Here is a 20849-nt window from a genome sequence, read left to right as displayed (position 1 = left end):
ATATATATATTATATATATATATATTTGTAGCCATGGAAAAAAATAATTTTGGACATTCGTTTATCAACCAAAATTTGAAAATGAATAGCACATTTGCAAAAAGACAGCAGATACATGAAACTGACTAGATTATCCAATGCAAACAACAAATATTTTTTCAGCATAGGTTAAACCATGTTTGTCTATTTAAAGAAGGAAGGAAAAGGTGATTTGAGTCTACTTGAATTAAAAAGGACATGCAAAGAGTATAAAAAGGCACTTATTATTATATATGTTATTTTTAAATCATCTCTTTTCCAAAGAAAAATTGTTGTGACAGGGCAGGTTGTAGGGACAGAAGCTCCGCATTATGAATTCTACCTAGTTGCTGGTATATTTATATTTGCCTTGTCTTGAGAAAAATAAATACCTATATGTCTATTTATATCTGCATACAAACTATAGTTAAACTATTTTGTAGGCTTGACAGAGAGTCAAAAGTATTGCACACGTTTCAATTTTTTATTTTTTTTTTTTATTTTTATTTTTTTGCAAATTTTGGCAGCCTTTAACTTCATTGATAAGGTAACCATTTTTCCCTTGAATAGTGGAGATTTTAGTTCTAACTGAATTTATTGGGAAAATATTATCAAATAATTATATTAAGGATTTTTTAGATAGGGAAATAAAAGATAAAGATTCAGATAAAGGTCTGAAAAGAGAGCATGTAGGAGGACACATGTCACTGATAGACTGTGTGGTAGATCGACACAGCAACATACCTGGGTCACAGAATGTACGTCAATTGCAAATATATATCTAATATGTTTTAAGAATATTTTCTATTAAATAGAATCAGAATTTGCTTTGTTTAGCTGTAAGAAAAACACAAAATATTCAGGAAAAATAAATCATCATTTATCAATAAATCAAGGTATAGAAGAAGATGCATGAGAGTCCGGTGTTAGCGAAGTTCAGTAAAGTGATAAAAAGGTAAAACTTTACTTAGCCTAGCAGTGAGAAGCTGTTAGTGAAAGGTTATAAATTGTCAGGTTAACAGAGTGAAGTACTGCTACGGCTGGTTTTGAACCGCTGCAGAAAGCTCCATCGTGGGCTTGTTTACATCCTGTTAGACCGGTCGTCTCGTTGTAGCCACATCACCTCGTTCCCACTTCTAAACAATTACATCCATGGGAAGGATCATAACCAGCTGGAATAAAAAGGCAAAGCAATGAAAACGGGGTCCCAGATGTAATAAAGAGGAATGATCATTTAATGCCACCTTCTCATTTCTCTTTATTGCTTATTGTTTATTGCTGCTGTGAGTGTTGACAAGCGTGTGTGCTAACTTATATCTATGTACACACACATTAAGGCGTTTCTGCACATGTGTCACTTTGTATTTCGGTTTATTTAGAAAACGTCTGGCGGCACGTACGTTTATGCACACACACCTCTGTGTGTTTCCAGTACTCTGTCTGTCTGTGTGTGTGTGTGCCTTTTTTCTAAATTAGCTGTGTTTATTAGAGCACGGGCATCAATAGCTTCCCACTCCGCCTCTCAACACCCCCCTCCTCCATAGTCACCCTCTATGCTTTCCCTCCCCCCTCGTAAATTCCTTCAGATGCCTTTTGGGATTCCTAGACCTCCGTGAAATGCGAACTGCCCCTCATAACTCCTGTCGTAAGCGCCCTCATAACGCGCTTCATCGTGTCTCGTAATGCCCCTCTTCCCCGGAGAGGTGGCAGTAAAGGCAGAGACAGAGGAGCTGTGAGGTTTAATGGGGAGAGTCAGAGCCATATTAAACACATGGCTAAAAGGCGTACAGAGCCCCAGGCAGGATTTGATTAAACCGTGTTTAGTGTCCGTTTCTACTGTTGCTGTTGCTTCTGAAGTGTTGTAAAAACGTGTATGTTGAGAAAACGTGTCCGATGCTGCAGAGATTTATGTCATCAAATGGACATTTGTGATGTCATCCTTTCAAACCCAAAGGAAACTCTATAACCTAATCATGTGTTTCCAGTACTTTTTCTTAGCGAGCTTCGTCTTTTTTTCTTGTCTCAATCACTCTCGGGTTAGATGATGTCCATGTTCTAAGAAAAGACAGTCCAGGACAAATTGGGATCTGCTCTGTGTTGTCTCTCTGCTGCTAGCGCTAATGTGATGACATCTGCAGCCGTGTGTGCATTAGTCCCAATATGTGGTAGCTGGTTTGTGGCAGCAACAGATGACACCGGACAGGGATAACCTGGATGAGACAGGTTCATCATGTGGATGTGCCGTGCTCTTTATCCTGCCTCACAAGGTGCATTTTGGGAACTTGTTAAGCTCCTCGTGTGAACATCCAGACGCCCTCAAAAGGAGGCTGAGCGATGAAAGCGGCAAAAATAGATCCACGTCTTAGTAGTCAGTGTTTATCGACCTCTGATGGGCTATATTGAAGAACGGGGAGTAGGTGTGTGTGTGTGTGTGTTTTGTTATCCGCCAAAGCTATTCTTGGCCCATCTGGTTGTCAGCACATTTCACTGTGAAGAGTTACACTCTTCTGTAATGCGTGTGTGCGCAAGTATTTTTGAATGACTGTCAAATACAAAGGCAACACACACACACACACCACGCCTGTAAAAAACGATTTCACTCAGAGTTTGGTTTCATCCAGTGTTTGCCAACAGTGTGTGTTAAATCTGATGACAACACATAAAAAAAGTCTCTTCTAGCCCTTCACAGCCTGGCACCTGCCGGTGTCTGACTTAACCAACAATTAGTCTTTGGCCCTCATAAGGTAGAAGATCTAAGGATCTAAGATTATCTCTTCCTGGGTCCAAGCAGGACTGTCAGCTGGCCTGGGAGCACGGATGAGTTTTTGCCGGTGGAAGTGTGCTGCCATTTAACATCTGGTCCTGACTTTTCATATTAAGCACTGTGGCTTACAGCAAAGGTCAACATCTACATTCTCCCACAGTTACGTCGTTATGAGCGGGCCCCTCCTCTCAGCCTTTTCCATTTCAGTTCACAATCCATTAATTAATAAGGCAGGGATTCTGTAAAATTGTTGTAATGCTAATGGCAGAACTATAAATGGGGCAAAATAGCTTTACAAACCAACGATGCATTAAACCAAGAACCTGCCCATAAAGTGATATGACACCCGGACACAATTTACATGCTGCAATTAAAAGGACATTGTGTTGTTTAATGCTGTGGAAACTGATGCACACTCTCCATAAATATGTGAATAAGTAAGTAATAAGTATAAGTGCGGGATCCTTCAGACTCACGGAACAGGGGACCATTGCAAGGTGTCATTTGGGCGAATAATAATACCCTCAGAGTGTCTCGTACAGACACGAGTGCCATTATAGATCTATTCAGGGCCACTAAGGCCATTTACACTGTGTAGATCAGGTAACCTAACACCACTACTGAGGGCTTCTGAGTCACGTCTGAGCCACGTTGGACACATGCATTTTCCTATAAAGGAGGCTGTGAGTGTGACTTTCAGCCCTTTGTGCGTGTGTATACAACACACACACACACACATTCATTTAAACCCCCATTGCCCCGGAGAAGTGTTGGCTACATTGCTTATTAGGATGAGCAGTTGTCATCAAGCTGGTGTCCTTTCATATGACAGGACCTAACGTTAGACATGTCCTGTTGTCTCCTTGAGATCATTGAGACCAATGAGTGGATGAACGACCACCATCTTCATCAGTCCTGACACCAAAGTCATCTTATAGACATTACTAAAAAAATACATTTAGAACAAAATGATCTGCTCATTTTGTTTCTATACATTTATATCTTATTCACAATTGATTAAATTATCGGGTTTGCCAACGTAAAACAGTAAAATATTCGTATCTATATATTTGTTTGCATATATAGAATGCATTTTTTAAAAGACTTTTCCAGGAACTTATCAGTACAGTATTTTACTGTGAGCAAAGGTTAATGTACTGAAAAAGTATATATTTTCTGAATTTTAACCATAAAAATTGTAACTGCTAAGTAGTTTAAGGCAAATGAGTACTACTACTTCTACTCAACGCTCCTTACTTATATTCGCACGGAGAGGTTGAAACACAACTATACAAACTGACAACAAGGACACTATTCTTTATTAAAGCAGCACATATAACAGTTTTTAAACCATGCCTCAGTCTTCTTTATACTATTTTTAAATTCAAGTAGAAGAAGTCACATGTTATGTATTCTGGTGCAAGCCATTTGTCCCCGTGATGTGAGGACACCCACTTGTATATATTCACAGCACGACTGTCGTGCACCATTAATATCCTGTGTTTCCTTTTGCCATAGGTGTGCGTCTGGACCGGGTGCGAGGCGGCAGACAGAAGTACAAGAGGAGAATAGATGCTGAGAACAGCCCGTACCTGAACCCACAGAATGCCTTGCCACAGAAGAAAACATGTGTGTACACGCAAAACAGATGAATTAAAAAATAAAACTTTTGCTGCAGCATGATGACGGGAGATCCTTAATGTCATAGAGGGATAAGATTGCTGTTGCTATGGCACACTCTGCTTTTACCCATGTTGAGTCCAAACAGTTTAATATTCTTTTCTGTCACAGCAGTGAATCATTTTTATAGCTGGTATTTGCTAATGAGTCAACATTAATCACTGCCAACAGAAACATTTGAAATGAGAAGTGGGGGCACTTTGAAGGGATGTGATAATGTCCCTGTCTGTGGAACAACAATGTTTCTTTCTTTTTTTTTTTAATCTAACCTGTGTCTCCATTAGTAAATAAAAAGTCCCAGCTTTGTGTGATGACTAAGTGCATTTTTCATTCCTTGGGATCGAGTTTTTTTGTTTATAATCAATGAATGATTAAAATGATGTAATTTAAAATTACATGTAGGTAAGACTTTTTTGTTACTTGACATTCCACTTTAAAATGAATATGCTTATATGGTAACTTTGTCTTTGTCACTTGAATTTGGTGTTTTTTTCAGTCACGCACCTGGTGTATTTGACGAATGAGATTTTGGAGGTCAAAGGTCACAAATCAAGTAAAATATGACCTTAAGATTGAAAGATTGAAAATTTTGTTCAAATTTACACCATATCAAAGTGAAGTCAAAGTCAGATTTACAGTCACTTCTGCCATATGTCACGGACGTTTAGAGTAATAAAACTGCAAAATTGCAATTACAAATGGCAAGCTAACGTGAATGGGCCTGAAGTATTTTTTTTTTTTAATTTTCTTTTACCTTTCTCTCTTTCTTTCTGCCTCAGTTTCTGCCAGTGGTGTGGTCGAAAACAAAGTGGTGTCTCTGCTGCTGGTGGCTGAGCCTGAAGGTATCTTTGCCATGCCGGACCCCACTGTACCTGAGAGCGACATCAAGGCTCTGACCACACTGTGTGACCTGGCTGACAGAGAGCTGGTGGTCAATATCGGCTGGGCCAAACATATCCCAGGTAGAGTGCAGTCTAATAATAATCTTTAACACTGAACAACACATTGTCGTACACGCAGCCCATTATCAGAGCAGAGGAAGAGATGGTTGTTGTGTGTGGTTGTGAGGAGAGAGGATGTCAACTGGTATGACTGAGTGTTGTCTGTTGTTCATCCTGTGAGTCTGTGTGTGTGCATGTGTGTACACCATGCCCTTGCAGGGGAGCGCATGCTCCTAATATATCAACCAGATGACCAGTGGCCACCTGGACCTTTTAATTCATTTCCTGGGACGCTGCCGTATCTGAATTACAGAAATCCTTCTGACATTGGAACACGCTTAGTTTCTCCTTGGACAGAGGAACGGCAGCGGGGAACATCCAGAGCTTTTTTTCTTCTTTGGATGACAGGATGGAAATAAGAGATGGGGTGTATTCTGACAGTTTAGCGGGATTAAAACGCTGCTATGCGGCAATGTTGACGGCAATAGTAACAGATGTTTTCTCGTCTTCTTCAGATTAAAGATTGAATTTTAATCTAAATATGATTTACTCAAAATTATATATATAAATATAATGTCCTTTAAAATCCACTATAATCATATAGTACATTGTATGATTATTTAATTATTAATGAAGTATTTGAAATTTTAAAATAGCGGTTGAGTTTCAGAGCAGGCATTAATTATTTACTTATTTTAGTAGTTAAAGCAAACATTTGTATTCTAATATGTTGTATATAAAAATAAAAACAGGCAGTCTCCAAAGGTTAGGGTTAAAATAATAATAAAAAATCAAAATAATAATATCAATTTGACTTGATGTAGTGTTTAAGACAAATTACGGTCTAAGTAGAGATACTACAATGTGATTTTTATTAATATTATATATTTATACAAAGTGTTAATATTTAACCTAATATTATATATTTATACAAAGTGTTAGACAAGAGACTACATTAGGACAAATCTTGTTCTACCTGGTAGAGACAGAGGTCCCAACAGTGGCCAGTTTAAAGGTAATAATTGTCATCCACCAATGGTTTCCTCTCTGCCACTTTTTGCTTTGTCACCCATAGTTTATTCACACCCAAAACACCAGCAGGAAAACACCTGCGGTTTTTGTTGATGTCTTGGCTCTGAGATGCTTACAAAACAAATGAAGCAGGTGTGTGTGTCTGTGTGTGCGTATATGCGCACCATGCTATATTTGTCCCCGTGTTTCTTCATACAGAATGGACATGAAGCAATCATTTATCATTCCAGTGTTTTGTTGGTCTTTGCTGTCCCTCATCAACATTTCCACTCCTGTGTTAAAAACGGAAAACGATGCCCTCATCCAAACACAAACACACACATGCTCTCACACACACACACACACACACACGCCTTCCCCTCCTCGTCTCACATCTCCAGGCTGTAACTGTCTGTCCCTTCTCCTCACGTTCGTCCTTAACTCTCGGTGCACACACAGACAGATGTGGTTTGACTGCTGATTGTACATTTGTAGCTGTTTGCCACTGGCAGCTCTATCTGAGAAAAAGAAGAAGTGCTTTGACTGAGTGGTACCCACTTAACATGGGAGGGGTAACTGGGGGAGTGAGGAGGGGCCTGTCAAGCACATCAGGGAAAAGAAATCTCATTATGGTATTTTTAATTAAATAAAATGACCAAAAGAAATCAAACAAAGTTGTGACAAGCTAATTTACATCAGTAATGATGTTGATCAATAACAGATGAATAGACAGAGACTTGGATGGTAATAATTAGCAATGGGTTGTTTTTTTTTTTTGTACCAAAATAGCCAGATGTTAGAACAGCTTGCTAAACTTTTGGCTTCGTTTTTGTTTTTTTTAGTAGTTTGTAAGAGAGACAAGGATGTGAGGTGTAAAAGCCAAAGTCATAGAGAGAACAACAAAAAATTGTCCCTTCTAGCAAAATGATGGACATGTCACATCAGCTCTGGGTGAGTGGCATCCACATGGCCCTTGTTTCTGCAAAAATGTGGATCCTGGGCAAAGAGGTCCGGGCCATCAGAGTTCTTAGCCCAGGGGGAGGTGAGTGTAATGGGGCTACTGTCCTGACTGTTCCCCCTTTTCTCTGCGTCTGCTCTTATCAGGCAGATTGACAGTGATGTGGTCTGAGCACTGAAGGCCAGACTGGCACATGAGCTGTGTGAAAACCAACTGCCCTTTTTGATTTTGGCCTTTTGGGTTAGCGCTGCACGATGAATGCGAGTGTGAGACTGTAGTGCAACTGGCTCTGTGCTTTTGTTGAGATTGTCACTCTTCAGCACTGTCCTTGTTGTCACCTTTGCAGCATTAAAAACATGCTGTTTTCCTGTTATTGAAGATTGTGCTTGTATGCAACCCTAAAATTCATCAGTGCATTCCCTCGGATTTCATTGCTCTGTCCTGAACACGCACAAACAAGCCAATTCACACAGGTTTGTGCTGCTGATCAATGGTCCAGTGCCAGAATACTGATCCCTATCGACCAGTGAAACTGTGCACAGACAGGATCTCCAATCAATCAGCCAGAAATAGTGAGAAAATGGCCACGGCCATCATCCCTGTGCTGATTGTAAAGAGCAGTGGATGTTGATAACAATCACTGGTAGTGTCAAAAACACAAGCAGTCGGCCCCTCCTCCACCCGCTCCGTAAAAATCATCTGTTTAATTATAGTAAACGTGTACATGTGAGTGTGTGGGTTTATGTGGGGGAGGGGCTCAGCTTTAATCATGCTCCTGTGGGGTGTAATTGTCAATCAAAGTAGGTGTGTCCCTCACAGCATAATTAAATTTACCACATATTCACTTGTGTCCTTTGTTATGCCCTTTGCTGTGTGACTTGCTTTGAAATGATTGATTCTGTCACACCTGGATTCTGCCTAACGACAGATATTAAAAGCTCACTCCATCATCTACACTGCGTAATTTTTGGAACAAAGTAAGTCTGCTAAGACCAAAGCCTCTTACGGTCAAAGACTTTCTTTTTTTTTTCTTAACCAGTGTCGTGTATTTAGACATGGGTATTTCATCCAAATATATTAAACTGTATTTACATTTACACACCCCTGTTGAAAAATACATTTTTATGACCTAAGGATATTTTATTTCAGAACTTTCCTTCTGAATATGAATTTTCTTATTTTATATGTTTTTTGTATTTTTTAATTTTTCAAAATATTTTTTTGCAGTTCTTGCTCAGTCTCAGCTGAGAGATTTTTTTTTAATTATTGTTTTTTTTATTTTGCAACTTGAAATTGGCAGTTGAACCTTGGTGTCCCTCTTTTCCAGCCATATTTATATAATATTTATTTAATAGTCACTTCCTCTGAAGGTTTTTTTTTAATCTCCACCATGTATCTTAAAAAGAATTTTAGTGTGGTTGTTTCAAACTAAGGAACATGTAGGACTGGGTCATAAATAAGAACTGACATTCTTTAGTTTAATTTTCTTCATCCTGCTCGTTTTCCTTCCTCAGGTTTTCCTTCCCTGTCACTGGCAGACCAGATGAGTCTACTGCAGAGTGGCTGGATGGAGATCTTGATCCTGAGAGTGGTGTTTCGCTCGTTAGCCTTGGAGGACAGGCTTGTGTACGCTGAGGACTATGTCATGGACGAGGAGCAGTCCAAATTGGCGGGACTGCTGGACCTTAACAATGCCATCCTGCAGCTGGTGAAGAAATACAAAACCATGGGATTGGAGAAGGAGGAGTTTGTGGTTCTGAAGGCCATTGCACTGGCTAACTCAGGTACTATCATTGGTTGCTACAAAGCACAGGTCTGTTGTGTTCTATGTTGATTTTAAACATTTGTTTAAATAGTTATAAGTCACTTGGGTTCACACAGGGGAGAAGTGATTGGAGCTTTTAGCTTAGAACAGGAAGATCACCGGTCGATGCCTGGAGTTTGTATGTTCTCCCTGTGTGAGTGTCAGTTTTCTCTGAGGAAATTTTTGTATTTTTTGTTGAATAAAAATGTTGTATGATATTATAGTAAACAGCAAGTAATAATTGTATTCTTAAAAGTCCAACTTAAGCAATAATAATTTAATAATTGAGAATATCTATCAATGAGATGTTGTCATGGGCCAAATTTGGAGGGGAGTTTGAACCCACTGGTCTGAATTGAATTGATTTTTGCGTGAGAGTGTTAATAATTGTTTGTCTCTTTATGTGGACCTGTGATAGACTGATAACCTCTGCAGGGTACCCCCCTCCCCTTGTAATTGGTTGATTTGAACTCCCATGAAAAAGATGAGTTGTTGTAAAATGAATGAAAAACACAATACATATCTCAATATCCTTTGTTTTCAACATATCTTTTTTAATCAGACTCCATGCACATTGAGGATTCCCAGGCAGTACAGAGACTCCAGGATGTCCTCCATGGAGCCCTCCAGGATTACGAGTCCACCCAGCATCCAGAGGACCCAAGGCGTGCCGGCAAACTCATCATGACTCTCCCTCTCCTGCGTCAGACGGCAGCGCGTGCCGTCCAGCACTTCTGCAGCATCAAACAGGACGGCCGTGTGCCTATGCACAAACTGTTCCTTGAACTGCTGGAGGCCAAGGCCTGACCCCGACACAACGCCATCCTGGGAACAGATCAGGATGAGAAGAAGAGGGAGGAATGGGTAACAGTGGTAAAGAGACACCACACATTTGTCCATTTCAGCTTGCATTTGATGCTAGTGGTTTTTAATCTGCTGTCATCGGCTGGAATACTCCAGAAAAAAGTGGTCGTGTTTATACGTTTAGTGCCCTGGATGTCGTCATCTGTGTGGTTTGTGACGCTAATCGAGACAAACGACCAGGCAGAGCAGAAGCAGAGGGAATCTCCTTTTAGAGATATTTAAAGTTACATATGCCAAAAGTAGTAGAGCTCCTTTCATGAAAACACCACCTGATACTTGAAGATCCCTGAGGATTGTTTTCACCATTTAAACGCCTGTTAATATGCATCCTTGTGCACTTAGAGAAGCCTTTCATCTGACGTCCTTTGTCCCCTTTTTTGTATAGGAAAGTAAATGTGTCCTTAGCAGTACAGTAAGTCTTGCCAAAGAGTAAAGGCCCATTCTATTGAATTATACCAGCAACTGTCCACACCATTATAATGTGGCCTGTAAGACTCTCACATTCAGCTGCATCCCTGCTCCGCTGTGTAATGCAAATGTATCTATCTAGTCACCACATTCCCGTAGAAAGAGGTCAAGGAAAACAAGTTGGTGTCATAGTCATCTCGTTGTTCAATAATCTGCCTCCTGGTTTCAGTAGAAAATTTCAGGGAAACAGTACTTAACATGTCATGGGAGCCACTTTACTACAGCAATGTGATATTTATTACTATAAAAAATAATCCTGTCTGTGTTTGTTTGCTGTTTTGTTTTTTATTTTATTTACTAACTTGGCATTATTGGTGATTAGATGAGAGCAGTTGCTGTGGCTAATGATTTTTTAAAGGTTTTTAAAATGATATATCACTGTAAGAACATCTTTTTACCAGCTTCTCTGCTGCAGCACTGATACTGACATAAACCATATCAAGACACCGAAGACAGCGGTATCATCAGTGGCGTCTGTAAGTGGAACTTCATCCATTATATATACCCACATGGATGTAATCTTAACTATGTAAACGGCTGCCATACTGTATAATCTGGATTAAGGAGGTGCTTGGTGTCCTTTCTTTAGTAGAAATGTATGTGGAGGGAAAAAAATGTGTGCACTACTTTTGCTTTTTAGGCATGACGTTCGGGGGAGGTGGGATCAGTTGCTCTGTTAATCTAAACGTGTTTAGTGTGAAAAGTCATTCTCTATGAAATGTGTCCTTATCTGCACATAACAAATGAAGGGATTAATCTTTGAAGGAATCTTACTATAATAATCAAAACGTTGTACTTCTTTACTCCTCAATGCAAAGTACTGTGTGACACAAGGATGTCCATATTTTTTGTCAAGAACTGGGGGGGGGAGGCTGTAGATTCAACTTATGTTCTGTACATGTTGCTGTATATATATGTGTCATGTTCTAACCCATCAGAGGTGATTGAAGATGCAAGTAAGCTTTGTCTGAATGAGTTGTGCTGTGCTATTTCATTCTCAGGTGGATTCTTGGGCAATAAAGATGTACTCCATAACACAAGTCTCCTGACATTTCATCATTTTGAATGAAGAGACAACAGAAAAAAGAAAATTAGAAATCCAGTCATTCAGAGGTGGTAAGTAGTTCAAGTCTAGTTCAAGACTGTTACTTCTAACTACGGCCCATTATGTCACATGTGGAGATGGAGTGGAAGAAGACAGATATAATGATGGAGGCCAAGTTTAACATTAAAGTTTAATTCATATACTTCATTACTTAATCCATAGACTGTGAAACAGGTTCAAGCCCTGGACCAGACAACATAGAAGTTTAATTATACTTTTTGTCATGTTTCCAACATGTGGCTTTTTGGCTGAGGGGATAGTAACACAGGCTATGAAAACTGTGAGCACTCTGGGCCAGGGCTCAATACCTGGACCAGGTAAGTCATAGTTTTAAGTGAAGAATGAACTTTATTTTGTTTTGCGACCATTCATGACAAATATACATTTAGCTTTTCTTAAAATATTTCTAAGAAAATTATGAAATTGGTAATTCTCTGTGGTGCTTTAGCGCAATGACAAGGTCTTTGTGCTTATGCTTTACAACATCAACCTTTCATGACAAATATATATCACAAAAGCACAGAATTGGTTCCTCAGTGTCAGCGATAGAGAATGACCACATTTACTTAACCATAACAATATGACTGGCTGGATGGATGGATGGATGGGCGGGTGGATGGTTGCATGAAGAGATGATTAAAGGATAGATAGTAATATAAATGATACAAGAAAGATACAAAAAAAGGACATGCCAAGGAAGCTGATGGATGGATCAAAAGACAAAATCAAAATGATCACATTTGTCCTTCACTCCTATTATCTGTCAGAAAAAGCTAACTAATCCCTTTATTCACCTTTGCTTAAGACTCACCAAATTCACCCAGGGTTTGACATTTTTCACCACATCAGCCATCAGTAAGTGGGTTTGTGATCTTATGTCCCCATATGTCCCAATCCCTAAATGAGTTAGTATGTGTCTAGTGGCCGTGTCGCCCAGACACCTTGGTGATGGATGAGGCCCTGAGGAGATGGGCTGTAAAAAAAGGCTGATTCTGGCACTCAAGGGTGAGATCACTTCCTCAATAAAAAAGCATTGTCCCGAATCATCACAGCAAGGTATGAATGCTGATTAGGGTATTAGACAGAGGGAGTACTGCTCTGTAAAAATAAATCAAATGAGCTGTTAGTTAATGCAGAGGGGCTTCAGATATAGGCAGGTGATGTTGGTAACTGAGGGCAAGGGGAAAAGTTTTCATCCATCCATCCATCCATCCATCCATTCGAATTAACAGTATATGGATATGGATGTAAATTCTACGCATTCAAATTACTGTATAATTCAGCCATTTACAGAAACATGACAACAAATTAGATTAGACAGAATAAAAATTAGTGCAACTTTTTACTTTAATTGATTGTTATCTTGTAAAATAGGATGATCAAAATAAAGTAAAGGATGTTCAATCATAGGTCGCTAACCACCAAAACTGGAAGGATCAAGGTCACTGAGAATTACAGAATTTGATAATTGTGTTAATTTATATATATATATATATTTAGACGGAGAGAAGAGACTAAACCTTGCATATATTCTACCTTTACAAGGGATTCAATCTGCCAGGTCAGGGGGCAATAGCTAAATACTTTAAAATACACTGTAACTCTATAAGATATATATTGTGACACAGCTACATCTGTATTTATGCGGGCCACTTTTTTTAAACTACTCGTTGCATGGCATTTAAATATTAATTCATTAAACATAATTATTTAAAAGCAAATGACACTCATTGGAGAGTGAACGAGCGACATTTGCGTGATAGAAAGGCAACCATCAGCTGCTGTTTGTCGTCCTCGTGTGGCCATTACTGCCATTAAGTCTAAGCGAAGCAAAGTTAAATATTCATTCCTACATATGACAAGTGCAAATGTTTTTATAGATTTTTTTATATATCAAATAACAACACAACGTGCTAAACTGTTTTAAAAAGTAGTGCATTAGTGTTACACGTACACATCACGTAGTTGGGCTGTAGGTATCACGTGATAAAATATTTTCCACCTGAAATAGAGCGACTACATGCTGTAGATGAAAACCGTTCACACGCAGTCTTTTAAGGAGAGGATAGACTCGGATGTCTAATCCCACAATGCACTGGAGCATCAGAGCAGTAATACATGCCTCTGCAGTAGTAATGGAATGGGAAGACCGACCCTTTTTATTCGAATCTTTGACTCTCGAACATTAAAATGAACGAGTCGTGAACGAATCTTGAACTAATCATTTCATTCGTTTTACTGCTGGTAGCGCTTTAGCCCTATTGTGAGCGTTGTAAAGGAGGCTGCGGGTCTCCCAACATAAATACTGAAGGCAACATGGTTTGCTTCCGCTGACAAAGTCTACAAAGTACACAAAATGCCATAAGCAATTAAAACCATGTGAAAAGCTAAGAAATAAAAACACACCACAATGTGATGAATGAGAGCAAAATAGACCCGAGCTCTCTGCCAGGTGAAAAATGAAACGAATCTGCGGAAACGAAGCAAAAGATTAGTTCACGGCAAAAGATTAGTTTGCAGAGAGTAATTCGTTCGTAGTGAAAGATTAGTTCGCAGTGAGTGATTTGTGAGTGATTCGTGAATTCAATATGAAGAAATATTTCCTATGACTCGGGAGTCACGAGTCACGAATCTTTCATTTGACTCGGGAGTCACGAGTCACGAATCTTTCATTTGACTCGGGAGTCACGAGTCATATGAAAGTATGATTCGTTCATTTTGAACGAATCACTCGCGAACAACACATCAGTACTCTGCAGGTGAAGTGAAACCTGATACTCGATTGTTACCATGGCGCAGATCAAAACAAAACAAACAAAAACGAATGCTGATGGGAATTTATTCATCTGGAAGCGTTAGTTTAGTTTTGCCTCCGAAGTCCGTTTTTCGCATTTGTGCGTTTTGGGAAGTAATATCACTGCAACAGGAAGACAAGATCTATTTCATCCTCCGGACTTGTCTTCACCTGTTTGTTGTTGCAGAGATAGAGCGAGTAAAAGTATCAGGTGTTAAATATTGATGGGCTGACAGGTGTGATCCTAAATGCCCGACGGGTTTCTGCCTGTATTGGTGAGGGGCTGCTAGCACGGCCGCCACAGGCTGAACCACGGACCTCAGTACTGGTGAGTCCCTGACCCGAACACACTGTCCTGCCCTTCCTCGTCTTCCTCTGCTTCTCTCCGCTTTCTTTCTGTGAATTTATAGAAAGCATTGGACACAATGTAATTTGTATGGGGTAGCTTAGTAGTGCAGTAGTAGTGCAGTTTCTGGCAGCCAACCCTAGGATTCAGGAGCCAAAATATACATAGTATAAACACCAATATATATACATATATATATATATATATACTGTATATATATATTTCAGTGGTGTCCAAGTTTATGACTGGGTGTGGATGGATAAAATGCTATATGAAGGAGTTTCTGCTGAAGAAATTAGGCCAAGGACAGCAGCAGGGCTACTGTTTCACTCTTATCTCCTCCATAGTTTACATGTGATGGTTTTACTCACTGTGCTGACTTGTGATGTCTGTCGCAACCTTACAGTTGAGAATAAAGAGCTCATTAAGAAAGGTTTACATACATAAGAACTGGAGATTCAAAGCGGGAATTTGTTTGCATAAAATAAAGTTAATAAAGCATATTTATTTAGTTGGATATTTGTTTAGAATTTCCACAAAACAAAATAGTAGAAAAATTGGTTTACCAGCCTACAGTCATTATTCAGATGCACAGATCCCCACTCCTCCTGAAGGAGGAGGAGGAGGTGGTGAGCGGGCTGAGGGAGGTCAGGGAGAGTGGCCCGTCGTCAGGGAGCTGTGGTTCATCGTAGTGATGACAGCCATCGCCCTGCTGCTGCTGGCTGTGGTGTTAGGAGTCGTGCTCCATAAGGTGAGGCCAAGTGATAACAATGTGTTGCTGCATAAGCTGATGTTTTGAATGTTTTTGACTTCCAGAAAATAAACCCAAGTTACTTTTTATCCTCCTCCTTCATTAGGCCTTGAACAAACTCCCCCACAGCAGAGAGAGACCTCCACTGGTGGCTCTGCCCCTGCAGAAAAGAAGCCCCATGGCAGTTTACCCACCCAGTAATTCTGTTCTGGTTAGAAGACATCAACTATTCTCTAAAACTAATCTTATTGTTCACTATTTCATCATTTAACACAGTAGATCAGAACTAAATTGGCATTTGAAGGTATAAATGATTGCTTCAAATTTTAAGCTGCTGTGCACAAAAAATTCAGCATTTATTGTGAATCCCACAGTACTAAATATTTATCAACTATTACTCTTTTCTTCTCTCTCTCTCTCTTTTACAGTTTGACACTGTTCCTGATACGACAGGCTTCTCCAACAGTGTTACACTAAAAGGTTTCACCATGAAGATAGAGGTGAAAATCAACAGACACAAACACACACATTATTAATTATGATCTTCCTGTAAACCTGTACATTCTGCCTGATTTCCTTCTCTGACAGGAAGTGCTGGAGGCCAAATGTGAGCCCACCGATCAGGATCCGCAGGGTGACCTCAGGGGCTTCAGTGTGACCTCATTGAGACGCAGCGTCAGCCAGATGATGGACGGAAAGACCCTGACAGGAGACGACGAAGCGTGGGACCCTCATATTTCAGGCCATGACAGTGGGATGGTGAGAGACCCCAAGAATGCATAATTATTCTAATTAAAAAAGGGGAAAAAAGCATTAACTTGTTTTTTGTAACAGTGTGCTTAATCTGTAGTCCTTTATTTAAGAAGGCAAAGCTGCAAAAGGGAATGAGCTTGGAGATACAGACTCCTCCATTGAAATCTTTTTAAGCATTTTCAATATTAATTTTGCAGTCAAAATCCAAACAAATACTTACAAATATTATTTTACATTGCATCATTGTTATGGCAGGGTTATTTTTGAGAAAACCGGTGACTTAAGGTTAAATTAACAATAACTATTTTAATCCTCTAGAGTAAAACCTAGTTTTATTGCTTTATACTAAACAGTTCTGCACTCTCCCCCGCAGTTCATGGAAGATGAAGAATTTGTCGACACAGTCAAAGGTTTCAGCACCGTGAGGAAAGAACATACCATGTTCACCGACACTAACCTGTGAACCCAGAATTACTTTTGAACCCAAAGGGACAGGGGTGAGGACCAGGGTTCTTTGTCTTCGGAACTAAACCAGTCAGAAGTTTTTACTCCATCTTAAACAGAAACAGCACGGTCAGAGACAGCAGAGAAGGGATTTGTCTGATAACATAGACTGGAATCATTGCAGAGACCACCAAAAAAAAACTATAAAAAAAACCTATAAAAGATAATGCTGAAGAGGTTAGAGGTCAGAGACAGGACGGCAAGTTGGGACAAACACAGTTAATGAAAAGTCCAACCTGCATCATAGTCTTTGCAGATTAATTTATTTGTAATAATTCACAATGCAGTGAGGGCACAGACACTCACACTATAATAGTCCATAACATGGGTACAAAATGGACATTTACACAACAAATTTATGGAGTGCAGCACCACAAGTGACTGTAAACAAATTTAGCTTTAGTTACATGGATATTAAACAGTATGGACCTTTATTTTTATGCTTTGCAACACCTTTCATGACAAATATACATTGTGTGACTAGAGCAGTGACAGTGGCGCAGGCAATGGACTCAGTGGAAAGTTACACAGATTGTGAAAATGTGGACGTGGGTTCAATCCTGAAGCTGGGCAACATTTGTTATACTTTGCTCCTCCTCTGGCTCCGGCTACACCTCTCACTAACCAATCAATGGTAGACTGCAGTGACGTAAAACAAATCTTGTTATTTTTTAATATAAGTTAGTACCAGGTATTACCAGGTGAAAGCCGCTATTTCCCACTAGACCTAGCTCAAAGAACTATCCTCTCGAGCTGAGGAGGGACGTAATACACTGCTAGGAGGAGTATGAAAGAGGAAAAAGAGGAAATAAATTAAAAGAAGGCAAATTAGAGCTGGAATTGTCATTTATTGTGTTTTCTAATTTATGAATCCATATACTGGAGTTAATTGCATGCAAATTGAAAACTCAATATATAGAATTTGCACCTGAAACATACTACCTAGTGGATGGATTTGATTGATCTAAAATGTTATTAAGAAACCTCTCTCGTATGTTCTCTATTTATTTCTGTTCTTGATCTATGGTTTTGTCTTCACAAAGTAAATGTGATGTACTTGGTTCGGATGCAACTTTCTTTGCTATTTCATCTGCAAATTGATTTCCTTTTGAAATGTCATCCGTTCCATTTGTATGTGCTGTACATTTACATACGGCTACTTGTTTTGGTAATTGAATTGCGTCCAGGAGTTCCATCAATAGTTTAGCATGTGTGACAGGTTTTCCTGTTTATGTAACCATGCCACAATTTTTCCACTGTTGTGCAAACACATGCAAAGTTGAAAAAGCATACTGGCTATCAGTCCAGATTGTAGTAATTTTTCCTTTCATCAATTTACAGGCTTCTGTTAGTGCTACTAATTCAGCTGCTTGTGCTGAGTAATGGTTGGGAAGTTGTGTTGCTTTTAACACTTTTGTTTTATTTACTACTGCGTAGCCTGTTGCATTTGTGTCATCTGGATTTTTTCTACTTGAGCCATCTACAAACAATACATGTGAGTTTGGAATTGGAACATCAGTTTAATCTTTTCTTGGTAAATGTAATGTTTCCGTTTCTACCACACAATCATGTGTGATTTCCTTCCACCATAATCTTGAAGTAGCACTGATGTCATAAATTGTCCTCTGCAATCCACTGTCTGGGTAAAAGGTTTCTTGTAATTTGGTAAGGCCAAGACTGTAGCTCCAAGCAATGAATGGTTCTGTTTTTATTTTAATTTGTATTTATTTGTACACAGATCTACAAATTCTTTAAATTAATAATACATTTACGTCATTTCCTCTGCCTGCTTTGCACAGGTGTAGCAATAGTTTTAAAATTATACCAGAAAAGTGCACTCTCGGCTTTCAAACAAACATTTGGTTGTGTGTGTGGATGTCACGAGGGGAAAGATGACTTGACATAAACAGACTTTTTATGTTTAAACTAGCTAATGAAACAGTTTTATGTAATGTTTAGCCATGTTATGAACACAAGTGTGTTTTTTCTCGATAAACTTCTATTGGTGGCGGCAAGTTAACCTGCAAGTGTGTTTAGTGGTGTGAACCACTCATTGTGGACACTCAATGCACAGTGGATGGCTCGTCCAGAAAAGATAAATGGTAAACGGAATGGTAAAAGTGACTATCTCTTTGGTCACGGTTAATGAACTTGTTCGTTAAATTGACTCCCAACCAATCAGATAGGAGAGAGTGGGTGTGCCCTCTTAATAGAAAATCACGCATAATATGCAGGGGGACTTGTTTCATAATGATAATAACTTATCATTTCATGCTATAATATAGTGGACTTTATACATATTCTATATTCTATATACTCTATATTCAAACAGCTATTGAATATATCACAGGTTCATAAGACACAATTATGTTCAGCCTTTTATTTTGGTAATGTCAATAATAAAAGTGTCATGCTAATACATGTTGTCATCACCTTTAATGTCTTCAAATTGGCAACATCGGTGACCATGTTTAAAAAAAGGTTAAAAACCTTTCTTTTTAATATTGCATTTGAATAAATACCCTATCCCCAGCCATAGGTTTCTTCACCCTGAAGTTTCTTGCTTTTTTCACTTTAATCAGTACTTTAAAATATGATGTATATTGTAAAGTATGTTTAGTTTTTATGAGTAAATATATATTTCATGTTTATCAATGTGGAGAATGTTGTCTTCTTTTGAAAAGTATTATCAATGTAGGTAGATCACTTTAGCCTGGTCGTTCGAAAAGTAGCTTCCAATCCAAAAGTGTGGACACCTCTGCTCTATGTGAAAAAAAAACCCAAAAAAAACAAACCCCCCCTTCGTTGCTTAAAAAGTAAACAGCAACCTCTGACCTTCTTGTTCATAAGCAACATTAGTGTGTACATTAGGATAAGCTAAAACACAAAAATAACCATTCTCACAGGTTAATCTGTCCATCCTTATTTATTGAAGTCTTGATCATCTATCTATCTACATTTTTTCTTCCATTTTTTACTAGGGTTACGGTATGTGTAACAAGGCATTTTCAAGGCGTGTAAAGGGGAGCCGTTATGCAAGCGGAACATAGTCTTACTTCCGCCGGAACGCAATTGTGATGGGACCCAATCGCCACAGTCACAACTTCACATTACTCAGCATTTAACACGCATGCGCCTGGGTAGCGGCGGTCAGGTTTAAAACGGCAGGCAAGTAAAGAGAAACCGGGTTAAAGAGAACCAGATGTTCTTACCAAGCCATTGTCAAAGGCTAAGTTTGACAGTTTCAAGGGATTACTGTTTGGAGAGTAATGTGAAATGGCAGATGAAACTGAACTCTGAACTTTCTAACTAGAACAGGTTGCAAATACATCACATCCACCAAAGAGTAAAATCCATCAATAAATTCAATACTAAAGTTGTGCTCAGCTCGAACTGAACAATGCCAAGAAAAAGAATCCAAAGAAACCATAAGTTTCCCCAAAAAGGCAATTTCCTCAAAACATCTGAAAATACAAGTTGAACATGAGACTTGGATTAGAATCCTGACCTTTGTCAATATTGAGTTATAGTTATTCTGCCGTACAACACCAATCTCTCACGACAAATACATATTCTGCCAAAGCTGCACCATGTCACTGGTTGGCGCAGTGACAGTGATGCCGGTTCCGGATCCTGTGAGTGTGGGTTCGGTTCCCGAACCTGCAGAAAGTATAACTTTATGTTAAAAAAAAGGGTTTGGGTAGCTCCTCCCCTGACTCCTCCCATTGGACGCAGCAGTCCAATGGAGGGGGAGAGGAAAAAGAAAACATTTAAAAAAAGGTAAATTAGAGCTTGAATTCTCATTTATTGTGATGTGTAACGTATCATGAATCCATCCACTAGTTTAATTTGTGTTGTTTAGGTCACGGGGTTCATTTCATGCAAATTAAAAATATATAGAGTTTGCACCTGAAACCTTTCACGTTAATAACATTTACGTCATTTCCTCTAGTTTGCGGATGCGTAGCCAGAGCCTATAAATAATACCGGAAAGCTGCACTCTTCCTTTTCAGACAAACATTTGGTTGTCTTTGTGTGTGGTGCACACACACACGACGACAAGCAAATGTTTGTTACGAGGGCTAAGC

At 39.1% G+C, this 20849-nt stretch overlaps 2 protein-coding genes across 4 annotated transcripts in view; both read left to right on the top strand.

Moving 5' to 3' along the window:
- Nucleotides 1-11979, top strand: part of LOC103381066 (estrogen-related receptor gamma-like) — a 23102-nt gene extending 11123 nt beyond the window's left edge. Inside the window, exons 5-8 of one of the 2 annotated variants that reach the window (XM_008313249.3) lie at nucleotides 4301-4411; nucleotides 5242-5424; nucleotides 8887-9156; nucleotides 9739-11979. In XM_008313249.3, the coding sequence (XP_008311471.1) occupies nucleotides 4301-4411; nucleotides 5242-5424; nucleotides 8887-9156; nucleotides 9739-9983 (809 nt within the window). In that variant the 3' untranslated portion in view covers nucleotides 9984-11979. The remainder of the gene's footprint in view (nucleotides 1-4300; nucleotides 4412-5241; nucleotides 5425-8886; nucleotides 9157-9738) is intronic. The other variant, XM_017033882.2, reaches the window with a different exon arrangement.
- Nucleotides 11980-14346: 2367 nt separating this feature from the next.
- si:ch211-57i17.5 (usherin) lies at nucleotides 14347-18421 on the top strand. 2 transcript variants are annotated; one of them, XM_008313248.3, is made up of 6 exons: nucleotides 14347-14735; nucleotides 15341-15504; nucleotides 15611-15715; nucleotides 15933-16004; nucleotides 16093-16263; nucleotides 16631-18421. In XM_008313248.3, the coding sequence occupies exons 2-6, from the start codon at nucleotides 15448-15450 to the stop codon at nucleotides 16718-16720; spliced, it is 495 nt and encodes a 164-aa protein (XP_008311470.1). In that variant the 5' UTR covers nucleotides 14347-14735; nucleotides 15341-15447; the 3' UTR covers nucleotides 16721-18421. The 2 variants fall into 2 exon arrangements, with proteins under 2 accessions (XP_008311470.1, XP_016888904.1); XM_017033415.2 differs by having other exon boundaries at nucleotides 15330-15504.
- The last annotated feature ends 2428 nt before the right edge of the window (nucleotides 18422-20849 follow it).

The sequence above is a fragment of the Cynoglossus semilaevis genome, chromosome 7 (genome assembly GCF_000523025.1).
Source record: "Cynoglossus semilaevis isolate Cse_v1.0 chromosome 7, Cse_v1.0, whole genome shotgun sequence".
Classification (NCBI taxonomy): domain Eukaryota; kingdom Metazoa; phylum Chordata; class Actinopteri; order Pleuronectiformes; family Cynoglossidae; genus Cynoglossus; species Cynoglossus semilaevis.
This window is presented reverse-complemented; position numbering and strand designations above follow the sequence as displayed.